Genomic DNA, 21,219 nt, shown 5'->3' on the forward strand with positions numbered 1-21,219 from the left:
ACCCCCCCCCCCCCCACCCTCGGGCTTAACTGCTCCGCCCCTGATTTATGTGAGTGTTCTCTGTGTGTGTGTGTGTGTGTGTACATCGATGAAGAGAACACTGTTCGTTTGTTAAGTCCCTTTTTACAGAGGATAAGGGAGGGAGGGGGTGTGCAACTGAAGGAGGGGGACGTGTCATTTTTTTCAAAATTAAGAACTGATAGTATGTAAAGGTGTATGACTTTGTACGAGATTTTTGCAATTTTACAGCGATGGTTCTGTTTTTGTCGACCACGATTTGTATATATATATACTGACGGTAAAGGCACTTTTCTGTTTATGTGCAACCTTGTTTTGTCGAGTATACATTTGGGACAAACATTTTTGGACAGAATGAACATGTATGCGTCACTGTACATAAGGTATATATTGTTGTGATAACAAAATCCTTTCGAAAGACTTTTTATGAACATTGTGGTGCATTTCAATCTAAATTTGTCATTTCTTGAAACAGATATTAAAGTCATTGCAAGGAACGTTACTCTTCGCGGCGTCTGTTTTCTTATTTGATCAATAATACATTTGGCAAGTTTGAGAAGCAAGAAAACAACAAATAGGGAGTCACTTTTGCATCTAAACGTTTCACTTTTGCACCTAAGCGTTTCGTTCTATGCAGGGAAACAATGGAAGCTACTTTAATAAAATGGAAGCATACGCGTGCACACATACGTTTGCGCGCGCGCGCACCGACACACACACACTCACACACATACAAACACAAAGCAGTCACACCGTTGTCACACACACACACACGTGAACACACTTACAGTTACACGCGCGCGCAAAGGGTTCTTTATCATCAAGTTTTTGTAAACATTGGCAGAAATAGGAATAGAATGCTTGTGTAGATGCCGCGTGTTTACCATGCTTCTTTTTTCGAGTTAATATACAATATAGCGTGCGAGCGTCCGTGCGTGTGTGTTTACAAATGACATATTTCTGCCTGTGTAAGTATGCGTGTGTCTGTTTCTGTGTGTGGTCTTTGTCTTTGTCTGTGCACAGGCGGAAGGTATTGTTCACTGGATTACCACTATCATAGTGGTGGTCCAGTGAACGATACCTTCCGCCTGTGGTCAGTGTGCGCCCGTGTCTTGCCTGCTGCGGCTATGTTGTGGTGGATTCTCTGCCATTTTCATTTTTTGACTCGATGGTTTTAATACAAAATCAAAAACACACACCATCCAAGCGTCCGCCAACATCCGCCGACAATATTTGGAAATCCAAAAATAAATGTCATCATCTGTGGTCCGAAAATTGCGTCATGATGAGAAAGACGTCATTGTTGACGTGTTAATCAAAACAGGATACATTTCCGGTGGATTTTTCACAGAGGGTGGAAACTTTCTTTTGGTGAGAATGTGTAGCAAATGTTCTGTGTGTGCAGCAAAAATATATTGTATTTTGAACTTGTAGACAACAACGTGCTGAGAGAAAGACTAACAAAGAAGATCTGAACTTTTTCTTTTTTAAAACACGACACAGACAGAGATAGGGTTAAAAAGACGATCTGATCACAGGCGGAAGGTATCGTCCACTGGACTACTACTGTCACTGTGAAAGTAGTGGTCCGGTGAACGATGCCTTCCGCCTGTGATCTGATACAGCGATTTAACTGAAAAGGTATAATTCAGAGAGCGGGGTACAAAAGAAAGAGAGAGAGAGAGAAAAATAATACGAGATAGAAAGACGGAATCAAATACAGAAATAAAGGTAGAAATACAGAATCAAATACAGGAATGAGACAGAAAGAAACAAAGGAATACGCATAGAAATCGAGAAAGAAAGACAGAATCAAATAGAGAAAGAAACGAAGGGGGCAAACTAAACCGAAAAAGAAATACAACAACATCGACCGAAGAAAGATAAAGAAGAGCATGACACAAGACATCAAAAATGTGTCGCATTGATCATAATCCGCCATGAAATTCAGGAATGTTTATGTGAGCACTTACCATAAGTTTTAAACTTGTTGTGCTCCTTCTTAATGATGTTGTTATATTATCATGTGTCTGTTTACGAATAAAATACTGTTTAAAGGGACGACATCAAGAGTAATGGTTAGCAAAAAAACAAGACCTACAGCCCAGAAAGTGGCGAGTAAAAACATGTACGTAACTGGCGAGTAGAGTAGAAATGTTCATCTACTCGCCAAATGCGAGTAAAGTTGCTGAAACAAATGGTTGATTTGGCAAGAAAAGATTGCTCTCTGGATGTTACATTTTCAGAATCCCTAACTAAAGGCTAGTGCACCATTTTTGGAACTTTCAGGCCTGCACTAAGTGAACAACGAGAAAGTAAAAAGAGAACTAAAATTTCGATTGAATTAATCAACAACAACGACACAGAGAGATAAACTCACTTATTTGTCATTATGTATTCATGTATAAACTGACCTTTTTCATTATTATTTAAAACAACACACACAGAAATACAGCAACGTCCAAAATGACTGTGCCGTTCTCCAACACTAAACTGCGAGTGCCAAACGGGTTCCAGAACGTCATGTGGGTCTTCGCCCGCGAGGTGATGCGAGACAACCCCCAAAACATCCACAAGTATGGGTACCGCTTCTTCACCAAACTTCTTAAGATCCGGGCCATTGAAGGTCATGACCCCGCGCAACATGGCGCCCATTCTGAAGACCGCTTCTACAACAACTGGGCATACAAGGAGTCTGCCTCCATGGTAAAAAAAAAATAAAAAAGGAATATGCGCCCCCCCCCCCCCCCCCCAAAAAAAAAAATGGAGGGAGAATACATTTGGAAGAGTTGGAAAGGGTAATCTCAAATGACTTGTTATGCTTGGAAGAGCAAATGATAATAATAATAATGATAATGAGGATATTTATATGGCGCTAATCCTATTACAGTTCTGAGCGCCTCACAACAACATACATAAATGAATTATGTTGTACATAATTCAAAATCAAATGATGATAAACATCGAAAGAAATTATAAAAATTCAGAGGATGAGATTGAAGTTTTGAGAAAGAATTTACAACGCTATGTTCAAGATATCCTTAGATAGAAGGCATGAAGGATACGGGAAGGTTACAGCAGTAGGAGATTAAGAGGGCAATTACATCTTGCACTAGTTGTCGCGACATAGGGCCTACACTTATATACAATATATTGCGACAAATTTCGCACCCAAATTTAAAGCATTAATGTCCATGTCATTGTATTCAAGCTTTCTATGCCAGTTAAGGCCGTTCACTTGAATTTCTGGATCACCTTTCGGATTAAAGATTTCCTTAACAGGGATCATGTGACCGCCGCTCAAATAAGGGTACCCTCAAAATCGACCGGACAAAAACGGAAGGGGCAAAAACTTCTTCTTCTTCTTCTTCTTCTTCTTCTTCTTCTTCTTCTTCTTCTTCTTCTTCTTCTTCTTCTTCTTCTTCTTCTTCTCCTCCTCCTCTTCCTCCCCCTCCTCCTCCTTCTTCTTCTTCTTCTTCTTCTTCTTCTTCTTCTTCTTCTTCTTCTTCTTCTTCTTCTTCTTCTTCGTTCATGGGCTTAGACTCCCACGTTCACTCATGTTTTTAGCACGAGTGGAATTGTATGTGTATGACTGTTTTTACCCTGCCATTCAGGCAGCATTCGCCAATTTCGGGGGAGGCATGCTGGTTTTTTTGTGTTTCTATAACCCACCGAACTCTGACATGGATTACAGGATCTTTTCCGTGCGCACTTGGTCTTGTGTTTGCGTGTACACACGAAGGGGCCAATACAAAATCGAAGAAAAATCAAAATAGGCAACACTTTGCAACGTATACAAACGAGAAGAAAGTCGAATCAATTATCTACCCAGAACATGTTCTTTTGTTTAGCTAGCTTATGTACTTCGTGTTCTATGCTATTCCTACTGATGCAGGTGTCGATCGCTTGAGCGGTCAAAAACGGGAGTATTTCCCCTGAATTTTGAGGGGTTCATTGACAAAAAGCGCTATATTTCAGCGATGAATTGATGGATTGCTTTACAACTTTCAGGATATTTTGCCATTATATTTGCCTTAATATTTTTGAAGCAGCTGAGGGGGGAGGGAGGGTGGTAAAGGTGAAATTGGGGTAGGGAAATTTAGAAGAGCGGGGGAATTTAGGAAGGTATGATTTGGGCAAGGAAGATTTAAGGTGGTGATGGGGCACCCCGGCCGTATATTCATGGCTTTATCGAGCGTGCGCCGCCGTGCTACCTCGCGATTGTTGACTTGGGTGTGTTGATGCTGTGTGGTTTTCAAAGCACGGAGGCAATTTTATTCCGATCCAGGCGTTGCGGCGGTGCGTTACCACATACAGTTTTGACGGCTTCATTTTTTTTTTTTTTTTTTTGGGGGGGGGGGGGGGATTTTTGCACTATACAGACCGTTTTGAATGGTGATATTTCACATATCAACGCAGGACACATCATTGAATATAAAAGTTTGGTTTTTCAGTCTATTTATTGACAATGAAGGGTGTAGGATGGGATGAAAGTGGTCGAATTTGCTTGAGTGAGGACAGATCTACAGCAAATCGGTTCGTATGTTCGTTTACGTAATATTTGTCGTTGAAAACCACACATGTACTAGATACACCCCTTAATCATTCCCACAACCGTAAATTTCAGCTGTACGTGGTTTAAAAGGGACACTTTTTTTTTAATGGGGGACACTTGCTGTGAAGTTGGCGACAACGCAGTGTTTACACCTGGCGTCTGTGCGCTCTAGGCATAGCCGAATATACGGCGTTTGGGGTCGCAACAGGGGATAGGGGGGACGCAAAACAAGTTGTTTTCTACTATACAAAAAAAAGCAACACCCAACAACCACATTTCCATATTAATACATTTACCTTTCCTCTATTTTTCGCCAGGTTACCTTCACAAGCACTTTTTTCTTGTTTTATATTTATTTTTCTTTTGTGGTTCTTTTTCAGCTGGCATTCATGGACGACGAAGAGATTGACATCGACCTGAACGACCCAGCTACGGAGCAGGCTGCTGTTTTGATACAGGCTCAATTCAAAGGATTCATGGCTCGCAAAGAAATGTAAGTGAAGTGAGAGTGGACTGATGCGCTGTCTCCGAATGCGAATGCAATATCATGAAGCCGCCTAGTTTCCACTGACCGTGGGCGAGTTTCAATGGTCGACCCTAGTCTAGTCTGGTTAGTCCACTGCGCATGCCACTCGAGTCGCTTCGCTGAAACCTTGGACCTAATATGGTCCAAGCTGAAACGTGGTCTGGTCGAACGATACTCATCCAAAATGGCCGTCGCTATAGATGGATGTTCTTGGCGTTTCTTAACGATCAAACAAACTCACATAAACAAACTCAATATCCACCAATTTTTCTTCGCAAAGATAGCCATATCATATCTACAACAAACCAGTTGTAAATGCAGAATGTGCTTTGAAATGAACAGCACCGTCTAAAATTTGTCTCGAAAGTAAAACGTACATCACTTGACAGATTGTACTCACCGCACATGTTGGAACCACACAAACCCTCGGCTGTGTTCGGGTCGGACTAGAGTAACCAGAGTAATCAGGTTCGACCAGACCCCGTTGCAGCGAACTTTAGTCCGACCCACAGGTCCGACCCTGGTGACTAGGATCGCCAATAAAACATGCCCCGTTTGAATTAATACAGAGGTTTTGTTCCCAGTGCGTTTAGCCAAGACGCCTTCATGTCCCGGATAGCCAAATCGGTTTAAAAGGGACGATAAGAAAAACACAACACGTGCACATCGTGACATCCACGATAGACGTACCGTAAAGTACCCTGTAAGCGCTCAGTACCTAAAGGATGCTGGTCTTGTGCGACCTCAGGCTTTAATAAAAACGTAATTTCAAATGTTAGTGTCGGTGTTGTTAACCTGTTGAGAAAGAAAGTTTGTGATTCAAGGTTGGGAAACCTGTCTCCTGTGTTACAAAGTATGGTATGTCATTTGAAAGAATATTCAAATCTGTATCCAAAGCAGTCAGTTTTGTTCACCGATCTTGTCTCACAATCACGCTATGGCATGAATGCTGAACGGTGTAGGTGTCAACCTTCTCAGAAGCCATAATTGGTGGTTTTTGGAGCCATGTAACCCCCCACACACACACACACAACAAAACGCACACAAAAAGGAACATTCTAGAAGGGGGAGGGGGGGTTAAGTCCTCAACAAATTGCCTTAACATTTTCAGAGCATTCAAACGCATCTGCCGAGTTTTGTATGAGGGCTGTATTCTTTGTTTCTTACTTTCTGTATTTTTGCTTTTTATCTCCCCTTCTTTCTATCTTCCTTTTTCTTCCTTCTTTCTTCCCTTCTTCCTTCCCTCCTTTCTTTCTTTCGTTTTTCTTTTCGTCTTTCCTTCTTGTTTTCTTTCTTTCTCTCCTACTTTCTCTCTTTTTGTTGTTGTCTTTTTTTCATTCATTCTTTTCTTATCACTTTGTTTCTTTCTTTCTCTCTTTCTTTCTTTCTTTCTTTCTTTCTTCCTTCCTTCTTTTCTTTTCTTTCCCTTGTTTGACTTTTTTTACCGTCCTTCCTGTCTCTTTCTTTTCCTTTCTTTATTTCTTTCTGGCTTTAGTTCTAGGGCCAAATCCGTGGACCAAAAACAGGAGGAGGAGGAGGAGGAAGAGATCGACATCGACCTCACCGACCCAGCTGTGGAAGACGCTGCCATCAAAATCCAGGCTCAGTTTAAAGGATATAAGATCCGCAAACGTATGTGAGTATGTTAAACAAATGCAGACTATCTCCGATCCGGCTGTGGAAGCAACGATTTGTCTTTTGGGCCTTTTTTGCATGCGTATAGAACCAGTCAACATATCTTACACGTCTCTTCCACATATGGTTACACTTAGATATATAGTGTTGCCAGCGCAAGCCAAACAAAACCTTCCGCTAGCATCTCCCGACAAAATGTGATTAACATTTCCCGTGATCACGTTCCGGGGCTATTTAGACTGTGTGTGTGTGTGTGTGTGTGTGTGTGTGTGTGTGTGTGTGTGTGTGTGTGTGTGTGTGTGTATTTTTATGTGTGTGTGTGTGTCTATGTGTGTGTGTGTGTGTTAGAGAGAGAGAGAGAGAGAGAGAGAGAGAGAGAGAGAGAGAGAGAGAAAGAAAGCATGTGTGTGAATGTGTATTTACAAGGAAGACTGTGTATAAGTAAGCATTTATGAATATTTTATGTTCTCATAATTATACTCTTCCCCTAAAAACTGAAAAGGAGCGGTAAAGAAAATGGATACATACAATCTTCCTTCCTTCCTTCCTTCATTCCTTCCTTCCTTCCTTTCTTTCCTTCCTTCCTCCCTCCCTTTCTTCCTTCCTTCTTTCCTTCCTTCCTCCCTCCCTGTTTTCCTCCCTTCTTTCCTTCCTTCCTCCCTCCCTTTTTTGACTCACATGCGAAGCAAAAGTGAGTCTATGTACTCACCCGAGTCGTCCGTCCGTCCGTCCGGACGTCCGTCCGGAAAACTTTAACGTTGGATATTTCTTGGACACTATTCAGTCTATCAGTACCAAATTTGGCAAGATGGTGTATGATGACAATGCCTCAAGAAACATACATAGCATCTTGACCTTGTTTCAAGGTCAGGGTCGCAGGGGCCATAAATGTTGTCTAAAAAACAGCTATTTTTCACATTTTTCCCATTTTCTCTGAGGTTTTTGAGATTGAATACCTCCCCTATATTATATGATATATAGGGCAAAGTAAGCCCCATCTTTTGATACCAGTTTGGTTTACCTTGCTTCAAGGTCAAGGCCACAGGAGCTCTTCAAAGTTGGATTGTATACATATTTTGAAGTGACCTTGACCCTGAACTATGGAAGATAATTGTTTCAAACTTAAAAGCACATGTTATGCTTTCATCATGAGACACATTTGGTCACATATGATCAAGGTCAAGGTCACTTTGACCCTTATGAAATGTGACCAAAATAAGGTAGTGAACCACTAAAAGTGACCATATCTCATCGTAGAAAGAGCCAATAAGCACCATTGTACTTCCTATGTCTTGAATTAACAGCTTTGTGTTGCATGACCTTGGATGACTTTGGGTCAAGGTCACATGTATTTTGGTAGGAAAAATGTGTAAAGCAGTTCTTAGTGTATGATGTCATTGCTAGGTTTAGTTATTTGACCTTGACCCTGAAGGTCAAGGTCGTGTAAAGGTCAAGGTCAAGCATGTGAGTCGTATGGGCTTTGCCTTTCTTGTTCCTCCCTTCTTTCCTTCCTTCCTCCCTCTCTTTCTTCCTCGGTGCCAATCAGTGTGCTGCATTGTTGTTTTCTTTCATCCTTGTTTCCTACCTTGGTTCCTTCCTTCCTTCCTTTCTCCATTTCTTTCCTCCTTCATACAGTCCTCCATTCCTACCCTTCCTTTCCTTTTCCTTTCTCAATTCCTTCCCTTCTTTCCTTCCTTCCGTCCTTCCTTCCTTCCGTCCTTCCCTTCTTTCCTTCCTTCATTCCTTCCTTCTTTTCTTCATTACTTCCTTCATTCCTTCCTTCCTTTCTTCATTCCTTCCTTCATTCCTTCCTTCTTTTCTCCCTTCCTTCCTTCATTCTTTCCTTCAATCCTTCCTTCTTTTCTTCCTTCCTTCCTTCCTTCTTTTCTTCATTCCTTCCTTCATTCCTTCCTTCTTTTCTCCCTTCCTTCCTTTCTTCATTCTTTCCTTCAATCCTTCCTTCTTTTCTTCCTTCCTTCCTTCCTTCTTTTCTTCCTTCCTTCCTTCTTTTCTCCCTTCCTTCCTTCCTTCCTTTCTTCATTCCTTCATTCATTCCTTCCTTCTTTTCTTCCTTCCTTCCTTCCTTTCTTCATTCCTTCCTTCCTTCCTTCCTTCCTTCTGTTCTCCCTTCCTTCCTTCCTTTCTTCATTCCTTCCTTCATTCATTCCTTCCTTCCTTCTTTTCTCCCTTCCTTTCTTCCTTTCTTCCTTCCTTTCTTCATTCCTTCCTTTCTTCAATCCTTCCTTTCTTCATTCCTTCCTTCCTTCATTCCTTCCTTCCTTTCTACATTCCTTCCTTCCTTCATTCCTTCCTTCCTTTCTACATTCCTTCCTTCCTTTCTTCATTCCTTCATTCCTTCGATCCTTTCTTCCTTCCTTCCTTTCTTCATTCCTTCCTTCATTCCTTCCTTCATTCCTTCATTCCTTCCTTTCTTCATTCCATCCTTCATTCCTTTCTTTCTTCCTTCCTTCATTCCTTCCTTCATTCATTCCTTCATTCCTTCATTCCTTTCTTCCTTCCTTCCTTCCTTTCTTCCTTTCTTCATACCTTCCTTCCTTCATTTCTTCCTTCATTCCTTCCTTCATTCCTTCCTTTCTTCCTTCCTTCTTTTCTCCCTTCCTTCCTTCCTTCCTTCCTTCATTCCTTCCTTCCTTCTTTCATTCCTTCCTTCATTCCTTCCTTCCTTCATTCCTTCCTTCATTCCTTCCTTTCTTCCTTCATTCCTTCCTTCATTCCTTCCTTCCTTTCTTCCTTTCTTCCTTCCTTTATTCCTTCCTTCCTTCCTTCATTCCTTCCTTCATTCCTTTCTTCCTTTCTTCCTTCCTTCCTTCATTCCTTCCTTCATTTCTTCCTTCCTTCCTTCATTTCTTCCTTCCTTCCTTTATTTCTTCCTTCATTTCTTCCTTCATTCCTTTTTTCTTCCTTTATTTCTTCCTTCCTTCATTTCTTCCTTCCTTCCTTCATTCCTTCCTTCATTCCTTTCTTCCTTCCTTCATTCTTTCCTTCATTCCTTCCTTCCTTCATTCATTCCTTCCTTCATTCCTTCCTTCATTCCTTCCTTCATTCCTTCCTTCATTCCTTCCTTCCTTTCTTCATTCCTTCATTCCTTCCTTCATTTCTTCCTTCCTTCCTTCCTTTCTTCCTTTCTTCATTCCATCCTTCCTTTCATTCCTTCCTTCCTTTCTTAATTCCTTCCTTCATTCCTTCCTTCCTTTCTTCATTCCTTCCTTCCTTCCTTCCTTCCATCTTTCCTTTCATTCCTTTCATTCCTTCCTTCCCTTTCTTACATTCTTCCTCTATTCTCTCACTTCTGTCTTCCTATCTTTCTTTTTCTAGTGCGTCAGTGGAAAAACTTGACGAACCCAAACCCGACGAACACGAACCCGCCAAGCAGGAGGAGGAGGAGGAGATCGACATCGACCTCAACGACCCTGCTGTGGAGGATGCCGCCGTCAAGATCCAGGCTCAGTTCAAAGGATTCATGGCTCGCAAAAAATTAGGGTGAATTAATTATTTTTGTTGTCGTTGGACGTGTATGATGATGATGGTTGATGATGATGATGATGATGATGATGATGATGATGATGATGATGATGATGATGATGATGATGACGCCGACGACGATGATGATGATGAGGCTGCTGCTGCTGCTGCCACTGCTGCTGCTGCTTCTGCTGCTGCTAATGATGATGATGATGGTCGTTCAGTATGTGTGTTAAAAGGCATACTAACGCACTCCCGTGTTTACAAAGTGTAGTTTGCCCACAATCGATGTCAAACGCACCATAAGACCATATAATGACGATACGTCACCATGCGCGGACCATAATACATGCATTAGAGCTTGTTCTAGCCTCTGAAAAAGTGAGGATGTCAACAAAGCCGCGGTGTTCTCTCCCTTGCATCAACGTTACATGTGTTGCCAAATCTATAAATAGGACGATCCAGATCAAAATGAAAATTCAAATATCTCAACATTTAAGGGGTCCTAGACCACAATATTTTGCAGGGAACTTAATTTAGTCTGTCTCCAGCTGTTGGTAAAGCAATTAGCGTGTATAGTCATCGAGTACATATGGCTTTAAAAGAAGGCCTATGGTTGTAAAAGCCCACAGTAGTTAATTATGTAAAAGTGTGTGTGAGAGAGAGAGAGAGAGAGAGAGAGAGAGAGAGAGAGAGAGAGAGAGAGAGAGAGAGAGAGAGAGAGAGAGAGAGAGAGAGAGAGAGAGAGAGAGAGAGAGAGAGAGAGAGAGAGATGGAACGGTGATGATGACGATGTTGATGATAATGATGAGGATGACGATGAAGACTTAACTGGAAGTGTATAGGGCGTTACTTGTTTTTCTTCTTTATTCTTATTGCTTCAGTATCTCTTTGTTTCAAGTTCTATGGGATCAATAGACAAAATAGAGGACAGAAGGCAATCAGAAGAGGCAAAACATACAGCGGACACGGAGGAAGAAATCGACATTGACCTCAATGACCCCGCCGTGGAGGATGCTGCTGTCAAGATCCAAGCTCAGTTTAAAGGATTCAAGGCGCGCAAAGACAAGTGAGTAGTGTCGTAGGTCTTTAAGATTGCCAATGACCAGAAGCCTTTAGTGTAGCCAAGATCGACGTAGACGTGTACGTGTAGATTTTGACGTCACACGTACGCGTCGAAGAGGCCCAGTTCTGGATACACAAGACATCTATAGATCCTGGCACACGCGTGACGTAAAAGACGCAGTTGATGACGTTTAAAGATACGTTTTATGCGTGCCTACGTGTGCCTGCCTGTCTGTCTCTCTGTTTTTCTTACTGTCTGTGTCTCTGTCTGTCTGTCTGTCTGTCTGTCTGACGGTTTGCCTGTCTGTGTTTCTGTCTTACTGTCCGTGTCTCTGTCTGTCTGTCTGTCTGTCTGTCTGTCTGACGGTTTGCCCGTCCTTCATATGTCGGTCTGTATGTCTCTCTGTCTGACCTTGATTGAATTAATCTCTTATCGTTGTAGGGAACGGTCCAAATCAGTAGACCAAAAACCGGGACCATCTGAAGCAGCCACACCTGCAGAGGAAGCAGTGGAAGACGAGACAGACCTCAACGACCCGGCCGTGTAAGACGCGACGGTGAAAATCCAGGCCGGCTACAAAGGCCACTTGGCGCAAAAGGGAAAGGACAACTAAATTGAGTCCGCTGGTTTTGGACTCCCCTGAGTCTCAGGAATAAGCAGTGTAAAACCTGTCCTTAATTGAGCCCGAAGTCGACTTCGCGAAGTTTTTTTTTTTTTTTTTTTTTTTTTTTTTTTTTTTTTACCGAAAACTCAGTGCTTAAGCTCCGTGCGCGAAGTGTACTTAAGGACAGCCTATAGCTTTAGGCCGTTTTGCCGTCCGTAGATCAAACACTTAACTTTGAGGTTATCTCGGATGTTTTTAAAGGTAGAGCTTTCAAACTGTGCACACTTCTACGGTTTGATTATTTCCAAACCTGACCCCAGTTTGGTTGACCCTCGGGGTCACAGCGGGGTCATGTCCAGTTCCTAAAATCCTAACATTGAGGATTTCTCTGACGTTTTTGAAGCTAGAGCCTCCAAATTTCACACACTTGTAGGTATTGATGTCCTTGTGACATTTTCCTGTTGTGACCTTTACATTTGACCAAAACAAGCCTAATACAAGGGTCACAACAGGAACATATTTGCTGGAAAAGATCAATCACTACTAAAATATCCACTGAGCTAACAAGGAAATAAGTCTCCACTTCATGAAAATATGATGTCATTCTTTGATTTTATGCTCACAGTCTGGGGTAATAAATCTCGGATAGACTAGCGGTGATCACATCATGCTATGCTCATGGACATTGTGTCAGAAATGAGGTCACTCAAGTGTCTGAGGACACGATTTGTACGATTTGTACAGATACCGATAGTTTGAAGGCACTTTTCTGTTCATTTGCAACCTTGTTTTGTCGAGTATACATTTTGGAGAAAAACCTTTTTGGGGCAGAATGAACATTTATGCGTCACTTTACACAAGACAAGTATTTTTGTGAAACAGAAATTGAATTGTTTTTGTTTGAAAGGAAAGGGAGTTTTCTATGGTTATTTTATTATCTTTTGCCGATAGCATAGTCATTTCGAAAGACTTTTTATGAACAGAAAGCAAAAGTGTAGTTCATTTTAATCTAAGTTTGTCATTTCTTGAAACTGATATTGAGGATTTATTGCAAGGAACGTTACCTTTCGATGCGTGTGTTATCGTATTTGATCAATTATACTTTTGGTAAGATTTGTTTGAGAAGCCACAAAACAACAACTAGGAAGTCACTTTTGCATCTAAGGCTAAAGTTTCAAATTTCGCCATTAGTTATTGATGTAAGACTGTTGTCTGAAAGAAGATGTTGATGATGCCAATAGTGTTCTGGATAGATGTTGTTCAGGATATGCAATAAAATTCCAGTAAAAGATAAATCACAACGATCGCATTTAGTTTCAGCAGCTGTGGTTAACGTCCTCTTGACTATCTTGACTGAGAGATCACAAGTACACATTGACAGGCACGCTCACACACACACACACACACACACACACACACACACACACACACACACAAATAATGTCAGACACACACACAGAGGAAGACAGACACACACACGCACGCATACACACAAACACACATACACACAAACGCGCGCGCGCACACATACACAAACACACACACACACATAAACACACACACACACACACACACACACACACACACACACACTGTGAATTTTTGCATGGCTGATAAATGTCTCGTCTATCATCAGACTGAAACAATAATCAGCACACACTAAGCTTGCCTTGAACAATGCATTTGTCACTTCATCTTGCCTAATATGGACCGGCTTCTAATATGGACCACATCCTGTTCTGACAAACTGTCGGTGCTAGAGCGCTCAAAACAATATGATTTGCTGCTTTTACCCTCTCTGGATAACTTGCACGTGTCAAAACAGTTTTTCTCTTATTAACACTTTTGGCAGCGTTCACTCTAAATGTGACGCTTAAAACGGACTAGTTTTTGTCCACAGTCAAAGCAGTTATCACACAAAAATGGCTATATATGACAGCTAAGACTGTATTTGTTACATTTTAGCAGTGCTGACCCCGTGTTTCTGCTGCAAAAAAACCAACATAATAGCAAAATCTTAAAGTATGTGTGTGTCCCCTGATATGGGCCACCTTCAACAAAAAAGGAGAAAATAAAAGCTGAAGGCTGTTTCATTATTTCATTAAGAAGCTTGCTGAAAAAAACCTCATTACTAGCCCTCGAGCTTTCAAAAATTATAACAAATAGTTTTTTTCTTCTTTTTACATTTAGTCAAGTTATGACTAAATGTTTTAACATCGAGGGGGGAATCGAGACGAGGGTCGTGGTGTATGTGTGTGTGTATGTGTGTGTGTATGTGTGTGTGTGTGTGTGTGTGTGTGTGTGTGTGTGTGTGTGTGTGTGTGTGTGTGCGTGCGTGCGTGTAGAGCGATTCAGACTAAACTACTGGGCCGATCTTTATGAAATTTGACATGAGAGTTCCTGGGTATGATATCCTCATACTTTTTCTTTCATTTTTTTGATCAATGTCTTTGATGACGTCATATACGGCTTTTCGTGAAAGTTGAGGCGGCACTGTCACGCCCTCATTTTTCAACCAAATTGGTTGAAATTTTGGTCAAGTAATCTTCGACGAAGCCCGGACTTCGGTATTGCATTTCAGCGTGGTGGCTTAAAAATTAATTGATGACTTTGCTCCTTAAAAATCTGAAAATTGTAAAAAAAATATTTGTTTTATTAAACGATCCAAATTTACGTTCATCTTATTCTCCATCATTTGCTGATTTCAAAAACATATAAATATGTTATATTTGGATTAACAACAAGCTCTGAAAATTAAATATATAACAATTATTATCAAATTTTTTTTTTCGAAATCAATTTAAAAACAGTTTCATCTTATTCCTTGTCGGTTCCTGATTCCAAAAACATATAGATATGATATGTTTGGATTAAAAACACGCTCAGAAAGTTAAAACGAAGAGAGCTACAGAAAAGCGTGCTATCTTTCTTAGCGCAACGAATACCCCGCTCTTCTTGTCAATTCCACTGGCACTGCCTTTGCCACGGGCGGTGGAGTGACGATGCTACGAGTATACGGTCTTGCTGCGTTGCGTTGCGTTCAGTTTCATTCTCAGTGTGAGTTCGACAGCTACTTGACTGAATGTTGTATTTTCGCCTTACGCGACTTGTTTCTCTCTCTGTTTTTGTAAAGTTTCTAAAGTTTCCTGTTGTTCTTTAAATGACGTTCTCGCCAAACCAAAACAGATAAATCTAAAGTATATTTGAATTCGTCTGACTTGCACACTAAGTTGTATACTGTCATTTTGAAGTATAGGGGGCTTTTTCCAGTGATTGGTGAAGGCTTTTTCACTGGTCCTTGTTAGGCTCCAAGGCTCCTAATATGGACCAGTTGTGAATTTAATTTTTGCTGAATATCTCTCATGGCTAATTTGCTCTTATTTATGCCTAACGGTTAACTATAGAGAGAATTCAGGACCACGAAACAAAACAAAAACACTTTTTTTGCATGAAAACAAGCTAGTTATCGGCATGAAACAAAAGGTGGTCTGTATTAGGAAACCTTCCCCAACATGTATACATACGCCTTGTACGTGGATAGGGGAAACAACTCCTTGGTCCAATGATACCGAGAATGATGATGTGACTTGAGAAAAGGACAAGCAAATAAATCTGTTAAAAAATCAGCAGTGAAGCCCTGACAAAGGACATAAAAACATGCATGCGCACAGGCACAGGTGTAGACAGAGAGACACGCATACAAACATTCACGAGTGCATACGTAAACCACAATCACACACACGCCGGCACATTATGCCACATGTGCACACACACACACACACACACGCATTGTCGGTAGATTTTCATGTTGGTACTGTCACAGTGTAGCCTCAATCACGTGGAGTGATTAACTTGCGACTCTGTCGCGAATAACTTGCATCCAGTGTACATAGACGCGCTTTTTTTTGGTTCTATTGTTTATGAGTTTGTTCGATTGTGTTAATAGGCTATCAAAATCTGAAAAAAAAGTTTGGTGTGTGTGTGTGTGTGTGTGTGCGTGCCGTGTGTGTGTGTGTGTGTGTGTGTGTGTGTGTGTGTGTGTGTAGTGTGTGCGTGTACCTCAGCCACGGTGGTGTGTGTCAGTGTATGTATGTTGTTTGAGAGAGAGAGAGAGAGAGAGAGAGAGGGAGAGAGAGAAAGAGAGAGAGAGAGAGATACTGACTCGGGGAGAGAGAGAGAAAGAGAGAGAGAGAGACTGAATGGGTGGAGGGAGGGAGGGAGACAGAGACAGAGAGAGAGACTGAGAGAGAGAGAGAGAGAAAGATACTGACTCGGGGAGTGGGAGAGAGATACTCGGGGGGGGGGGGGGGGGGAGAGAGAGAGACTCTGGAGACTGAGAGAGCCTGAATGACAATTCTTTATTTCACGAGAGTTAGACAGACGGACTGATCCGGATTCGGTATGAACTGTGAAAATGAGGTAAGTCAGCACTAGTTCAGTCCATATAGCCAGTGTTCTCTGCATATCATGTTCTACGTTTACCATTGACTTTGTTACAAACTAATGTCACAGTTTAGGTAATCATGTGTTGAACTTTAGCGTTGACAATTCGAGTCATGGCTCAAACCGGCCGCGACTGAGTCACGGTTCTACTCATGTAGTCAGTGACAATGTCAGCCCCCAATTTTGTAGAACCTGCTCTTGTCAGCATTGCAAGTTATTCAAGTTATATTAGATACTTTTTGACTCACATGCGAAGCAAAAGTGAGTCTATGTACTCACCCGAGTCGTCCGTCCGGACGTCCGGACGTCCGTCCGGACGTCCGGAAAACTTTAACGTTGGATATTTCTTGGACACTATTCAGTCTATCAGTACCAAATTTGGCAAGATGGTGTATGATGACAAGGCCCCAAAAAATATACATAGCATCTTGACCTTGCTTCAAGGTCAAGGTCGCAGGGGCCATAAATGTTGCCTAAAAAACAGCTATTTTTCACATTTTTCCCATTTTCTCTGAAGTTTTTGAGATTCAATACCTCACCTATATATGATATATAGGGCAAAGTAAGCCCCATCTTTTGATACCAGTTTGGTTTACCTTGCTTCAAGGTCAAGGTCACAGGAGCTCTTCAAAGTTGGATTGTATACATATTTTGAAGTGACCTTGACTCTGAACTATGGAAGATAACTGTTTCAAACTTAAAAATTATGTGGGGCACATGTTATGCTTTCATCATGAGACACATTTGGTCACATATGATCATGGTCAAGGTCACTTTGACCCTTATGAAATGTGACCAAAATAAGGTAGTGAACCACTAAAAGTGACCATATCTCATGGTAGAAAGAGCCAATAAGCACCATTGTACTTCCTATGTCTTGAATTAACAGCTTTGTGTTGCATGACCTTGGATGACCTTGACCTTGGGTCAAGGTCACATGTATTTTGGTAGGAAAAATGTGTAAAGCAGTTCTTAGTGTATGATGTCATTGCTGTCAAGGTCAAGCATGTGAGTCGTATGGGCTTTGCCCTTCTTGTTTAAGAAACGAAATGAACTGTAAAGATGTCTTTCATTTACATGGGATTTAGAAGGAACTTGAAACTGACATGGGCCGGCATCCATGCATATTCAAGTTAAGGGACGGAGGCAACTCTGTCAGTCATTACTACGTATATAGGCTAATTATATGCATTTTCTTCGAACAAATGACCAAATTAATTTAATTATGCTTAAGTTTCGAGCTCAATCCGTCAATTAATTTCACGATAAATATTCTTTGGTTTGATAAAAGGGACTTGTATCCAAAAATAAGTCAATGAAGTGACGTGACTGACCGTGGATTGTGACTATGAATTTACAACGCTACATTGATTACCCAAATTGTAACAAAAATAACTGACAGGGAGATTTGTTGTTGAAGTGTTGCATTGATCTTTGCAAGTGGGTCGCATTTGCAAAAGTTTGATCAGCATGGGCGTGTGCGTGTGTCCCGTTACATCGGCTCTACTTGTTCTCATTCGGTCAGGTTCTCAGTTGGAGTTACCTTTGATCTGGTCGGGTACCTTTAGCTGTAGCTGACGACAAAATGGCTGTGCATCTTATTATCTGATACATCAACACGTATTCTCTAGGCCTCGTACTGATGTTTACGCGTGACGCAGCAGTTTGAGCCAAGCAAATCAACCCTTATCTGTTTTGGAACAAGTGTGTGCAAGCATGGAATCGATTGAACAGCCAATTTTCAATCCCTATGGTTCAGGTGAGACTGAGACTCTGGTGTTTACGTGTGTTCATTCGCTTTCAGTTTCACTGTCCATAATTTCTCATCCTCCGCCTAGTGAAATTCTGCGTGCATTCTTTGAGTCGAACAGCAACGGAGAGACTCACGCGGAACTGATTTTGAAATTCTGTCTCAAGAAGAGTAGAATGGCAACGATTTTACTAATCTATTAATTATAATAGTAATATACTTTAGTTACACTGACTTACAGTATATTATTAATTTAAAATATTAATATCACAATCACATATGATATATGTACCGAATCAGTGTGTGAAAGAATGCATTGGCAGTGGCCCCAGCCCGAGCCTTGTTTGCAGAATTTTTGGGAAGCAAATCGAGTTTGAAAAAAAAAAGAGAAGACAACGAGAGACTATTAATATATGTGGACTGTAAAATTAAGAAACGGTGCGGTTGCATTGGGAAAGGGCGGCGGGTGAACCACTGAAAGCTAGGATTGGGAGTCAACATGCCTGCACATAATCACGTTCTTTGATTGGTGCATAAGGGACCATGAATGTTTTGAAACTGTGTAGTGAGCCCTAAATTTGCCTAGGTCATGACGTTGATGTTTAGCAAACATTTTACGCCAACATTCCTCAAGATCAAATTTGTTTGCTTGCGCATATGTAAATGATTTTTTTAAAACTTTTTTGCGGGTGGGCTGGATAATTCTATTTGACCGAAAAGTGGAATTCATGCACTGATGCAGTATGTGTTGTTCCCAGGCCTCGGTCTCCAGTCATTTACACATGCTTTTTTGATCTGAGGCATTATTGTTGTGACCCCAGGCCGGTCGAATGTCTGATAGCTGCATGTGACAATTAAGTGGGATGTCTTTTTTGCAACCAAGACATTATGACCGGTATATTTTTGAATCCTGGTCCAACTGACCTAGAGTTCTTTGTGTATACATGTACAATTTACAGATGACAAGGATGAGCTAATTGATGATCCAACACCCCGAGGTGCCAGCCACTTGCCGTCAGATAAAAACAGCAACAGCAACAATGACACCTCCCCCATCCAGGCTGCAAAGGGGCTGCTGTCTTCTGGGAGAGAATCGTATGACACATCTTTTTCTTTGCTTGCAACCTGTTATTTTCATGTATGTTTGTATGCACAGGATGTATTAATATCCTCTTTACAGTGTTGTTAGACGCTAAGGACTTAATACAGTAGTGTGATTTGTGCCAAATGAATATATCCTTATTGTTACTATTAGTATTAGTACTGTATGGCTAATTATTATTTGTTTGTTGCTTGATTCAAGGTTTGTTTGTTACTGCAGTTTCTGTGTATTGACAGGTTAAGTCAAGCACGGTATTTATAGGGAATACATGTACCAATTGCCATGGTCAAGATAAGATAATGTGGGACTGAGTTTTCATGGTGTGCTTGTGTTTTGGTTTCATAAAGTACTTTGAGACGTAATATTGCTAGATGTTTTTAAACCTTTATTTCTTCAAACTAAAGGCAAGAAGAATACACCCAATGGAAACACAGCAACCCATCAAACTAATCTGTAATGCTAATAGTGTAGCAAAAGCTTCTATTTTCATGCACACACAAAACTGTCAAGATGCAATCATAACTGCTGGGGTTTACTGGCTGGCAATTTCTTTCCCGGTATGTTCACATGAAAGCCCATAAAATACCTGAGATTTCCTGTCAATGTTTTGAGGTATTGTTGTTCAATAAGATTATCATAATGGGTAGATTTCAAAGTGTTACTTTGAGGTGTTATTTCTTCTTCTTCTTCAGCGTTCCAGAATTTTCTGGTTACGTGTGAACTCGTTTGCCCATTTGGGTTCCCCACACTATACTCTGAGAGCATAGTCAGTTCGTGTTTCCATAACCCATCGAACTCCGACAGGATCTTTTCCGTGCGCACTTGGTCTTGTGCTTGTGTGTACACACGAAGAGGATTAAGTCACTAGCAGGTCTGCACATAAGTTGACCTGGGAGATCGGAAAAATTCCACTGTTAACCCACCAGGCGGCAGCGACCGGGATTCGAACTCACGACCTCCCGATTAGGAGGCCGACGTCTTGCCACTGTGCCCGTCGAGGCGTTAATGATGTTTTTAAGAGAACTTTGAAGACTGAAAGTCGAGTTGTCCTCCAGTGGATACCAGCACACTGTGGGATACCAGGAAATGAAAGGGCAGATGAGCTGGCGAAAGAAGGAGCCGTGGAAGATCAACCTGAAAACACTGTCAGCTTTAGTGAGCAGAAGACAATCATCAAGGCATTGATGAGGCCAAGGACAAACAGAGATGACTACCACACAATGCCCAGAGAGCAGCAAGTCAACCTCATCAGGCTGCGTACTGGCCACAACAGGCTCAATGCTCACATGAACCGAAAGTTCAAGCTGGCGCCATCACCAACCTGTGCCTGCGGTCAAGAAGACCAAACAGCGGAACACATCTTACAGCGATGTCCCTTACTAGATGAGGAACGAAAAGAAGTGTGGCCGTCACCAACTCCCTTGCAGACCAAACTATACGGCAGTCGACAGGAGTTGGAGAAAACGACAACATTTATCACCAGTGCTGGACTGATCGTGTAACCTCTGCGAACGCCAAGAAGAAGAAGAAGAAAAAGACTGAAAGTCCAAATAGTGTCTAACTTCTGTTTCTGAATTTGACATTCTGCTTCCCCATCTCTCCCTGTCTGTCTGTATCAGTGTATACACGTAATGAAGAAGTTGTTCTAGGATGTTGTTCATATATATATATCTAGCTGCATAAGTGTTTTTGGATTTGCATACATGCATGAACATGAAACCTTTCTTTGTGCTGAATCAAATGATTAGTGTACATCCTCTTTTTGTTTGATTTCAGACTGTCAAACCAGAGCAGGAGTTTGATGATCATAATTATAGGCACCATTATATTTGCCATCATCATCACGATCGCTCTCATCCTAACGATCTACCTAATACCAAAACAGGTAAGTAGCACGTACTGCCATTCTGGGGGCGTTAGTCTGAGAAACAACATGATTCTGCATTATGTGCAAAGATTATGCTATGCTAACTTAATATTTCTGTCCCCAGAACTAGCATCAGTGAGTAATTTGGGAACCCAGGCCGGGTCATATCT

At 41.4% G+C, this 21,219-nt stretch overlaps 2 protein-coding genes across 2 annotated transcripts in view; both read left to right on the forward strand.

Annotated features, from left to right (window-relative positions):
- Positions 1-1,333: 1,333 nt before the first annotated feature.
- Positions 1,334-13,182, forward strand: LOC138980284 (sperm surface protein Sp17-like). The gene is made up of 7 exons (XM_070353149.1): positions 1,334-1,389; positions 2,466-2,724; positions 4,954-5,066; positions 6,595-6,735; positions 10,071-10,235; positions 11,119-11,286; positions 11,725-13,182. The coding sequence occupies exons 2-7, from the start codon at positions 2,485-2,487 to the stop codon at positions 11,828-11,830; spliced, it is 933 nt and encodes a 310-aa protein (XP_070209250.1). The 5' UTR covers positions 1,334-1,389; positions 2,466-2,484; the 3' UTR covers positions 11,831-13,182.
- Positions 13,183-17,875: 4,693 nt separating this feature from the next.
- LOC138980286 (glutathione hydrolase 1 proenzyme-like) overlaps positions 17,876-21,219 on the forward strand; it is a 39,252-nt gene continuing 35,908 nt past the window's right edge. The window contains exons 1-3 of the mRNA XM_070353151.1: positions 17,876-18,089; positions 19,040-19,175; positions 20,959-21,067. Of these exons, the coding sequence (XP_070209252.1) occupies positions 18,047-18,089; positions 19,040-19,175; positions 20,959-21,067 (288 nt within the window). The 5' untranslated portion in view covers positions 17,876-18,046. The remainder of the gene's footprint in view (positions 18,090-19,039; positions 19,176-20,958; positions 21,068-21,219) is intronic.

The sequence above is a fragment of the Littorina saxatilis genome, linkage group LG11 (genome assembly GCF_037325665.1).
Source record: "Littorina saxatilis isolate snail1 linkage group LG11, US_GU_Lsax_2.0, whole genome shotgun sequence".
Lineage (NCBI taxonomy): Eukaryota > Metazoa > Mollusca > Gastropoda > Littorinimorpha > Littorinidae > Littorina > Littorina saxatilis.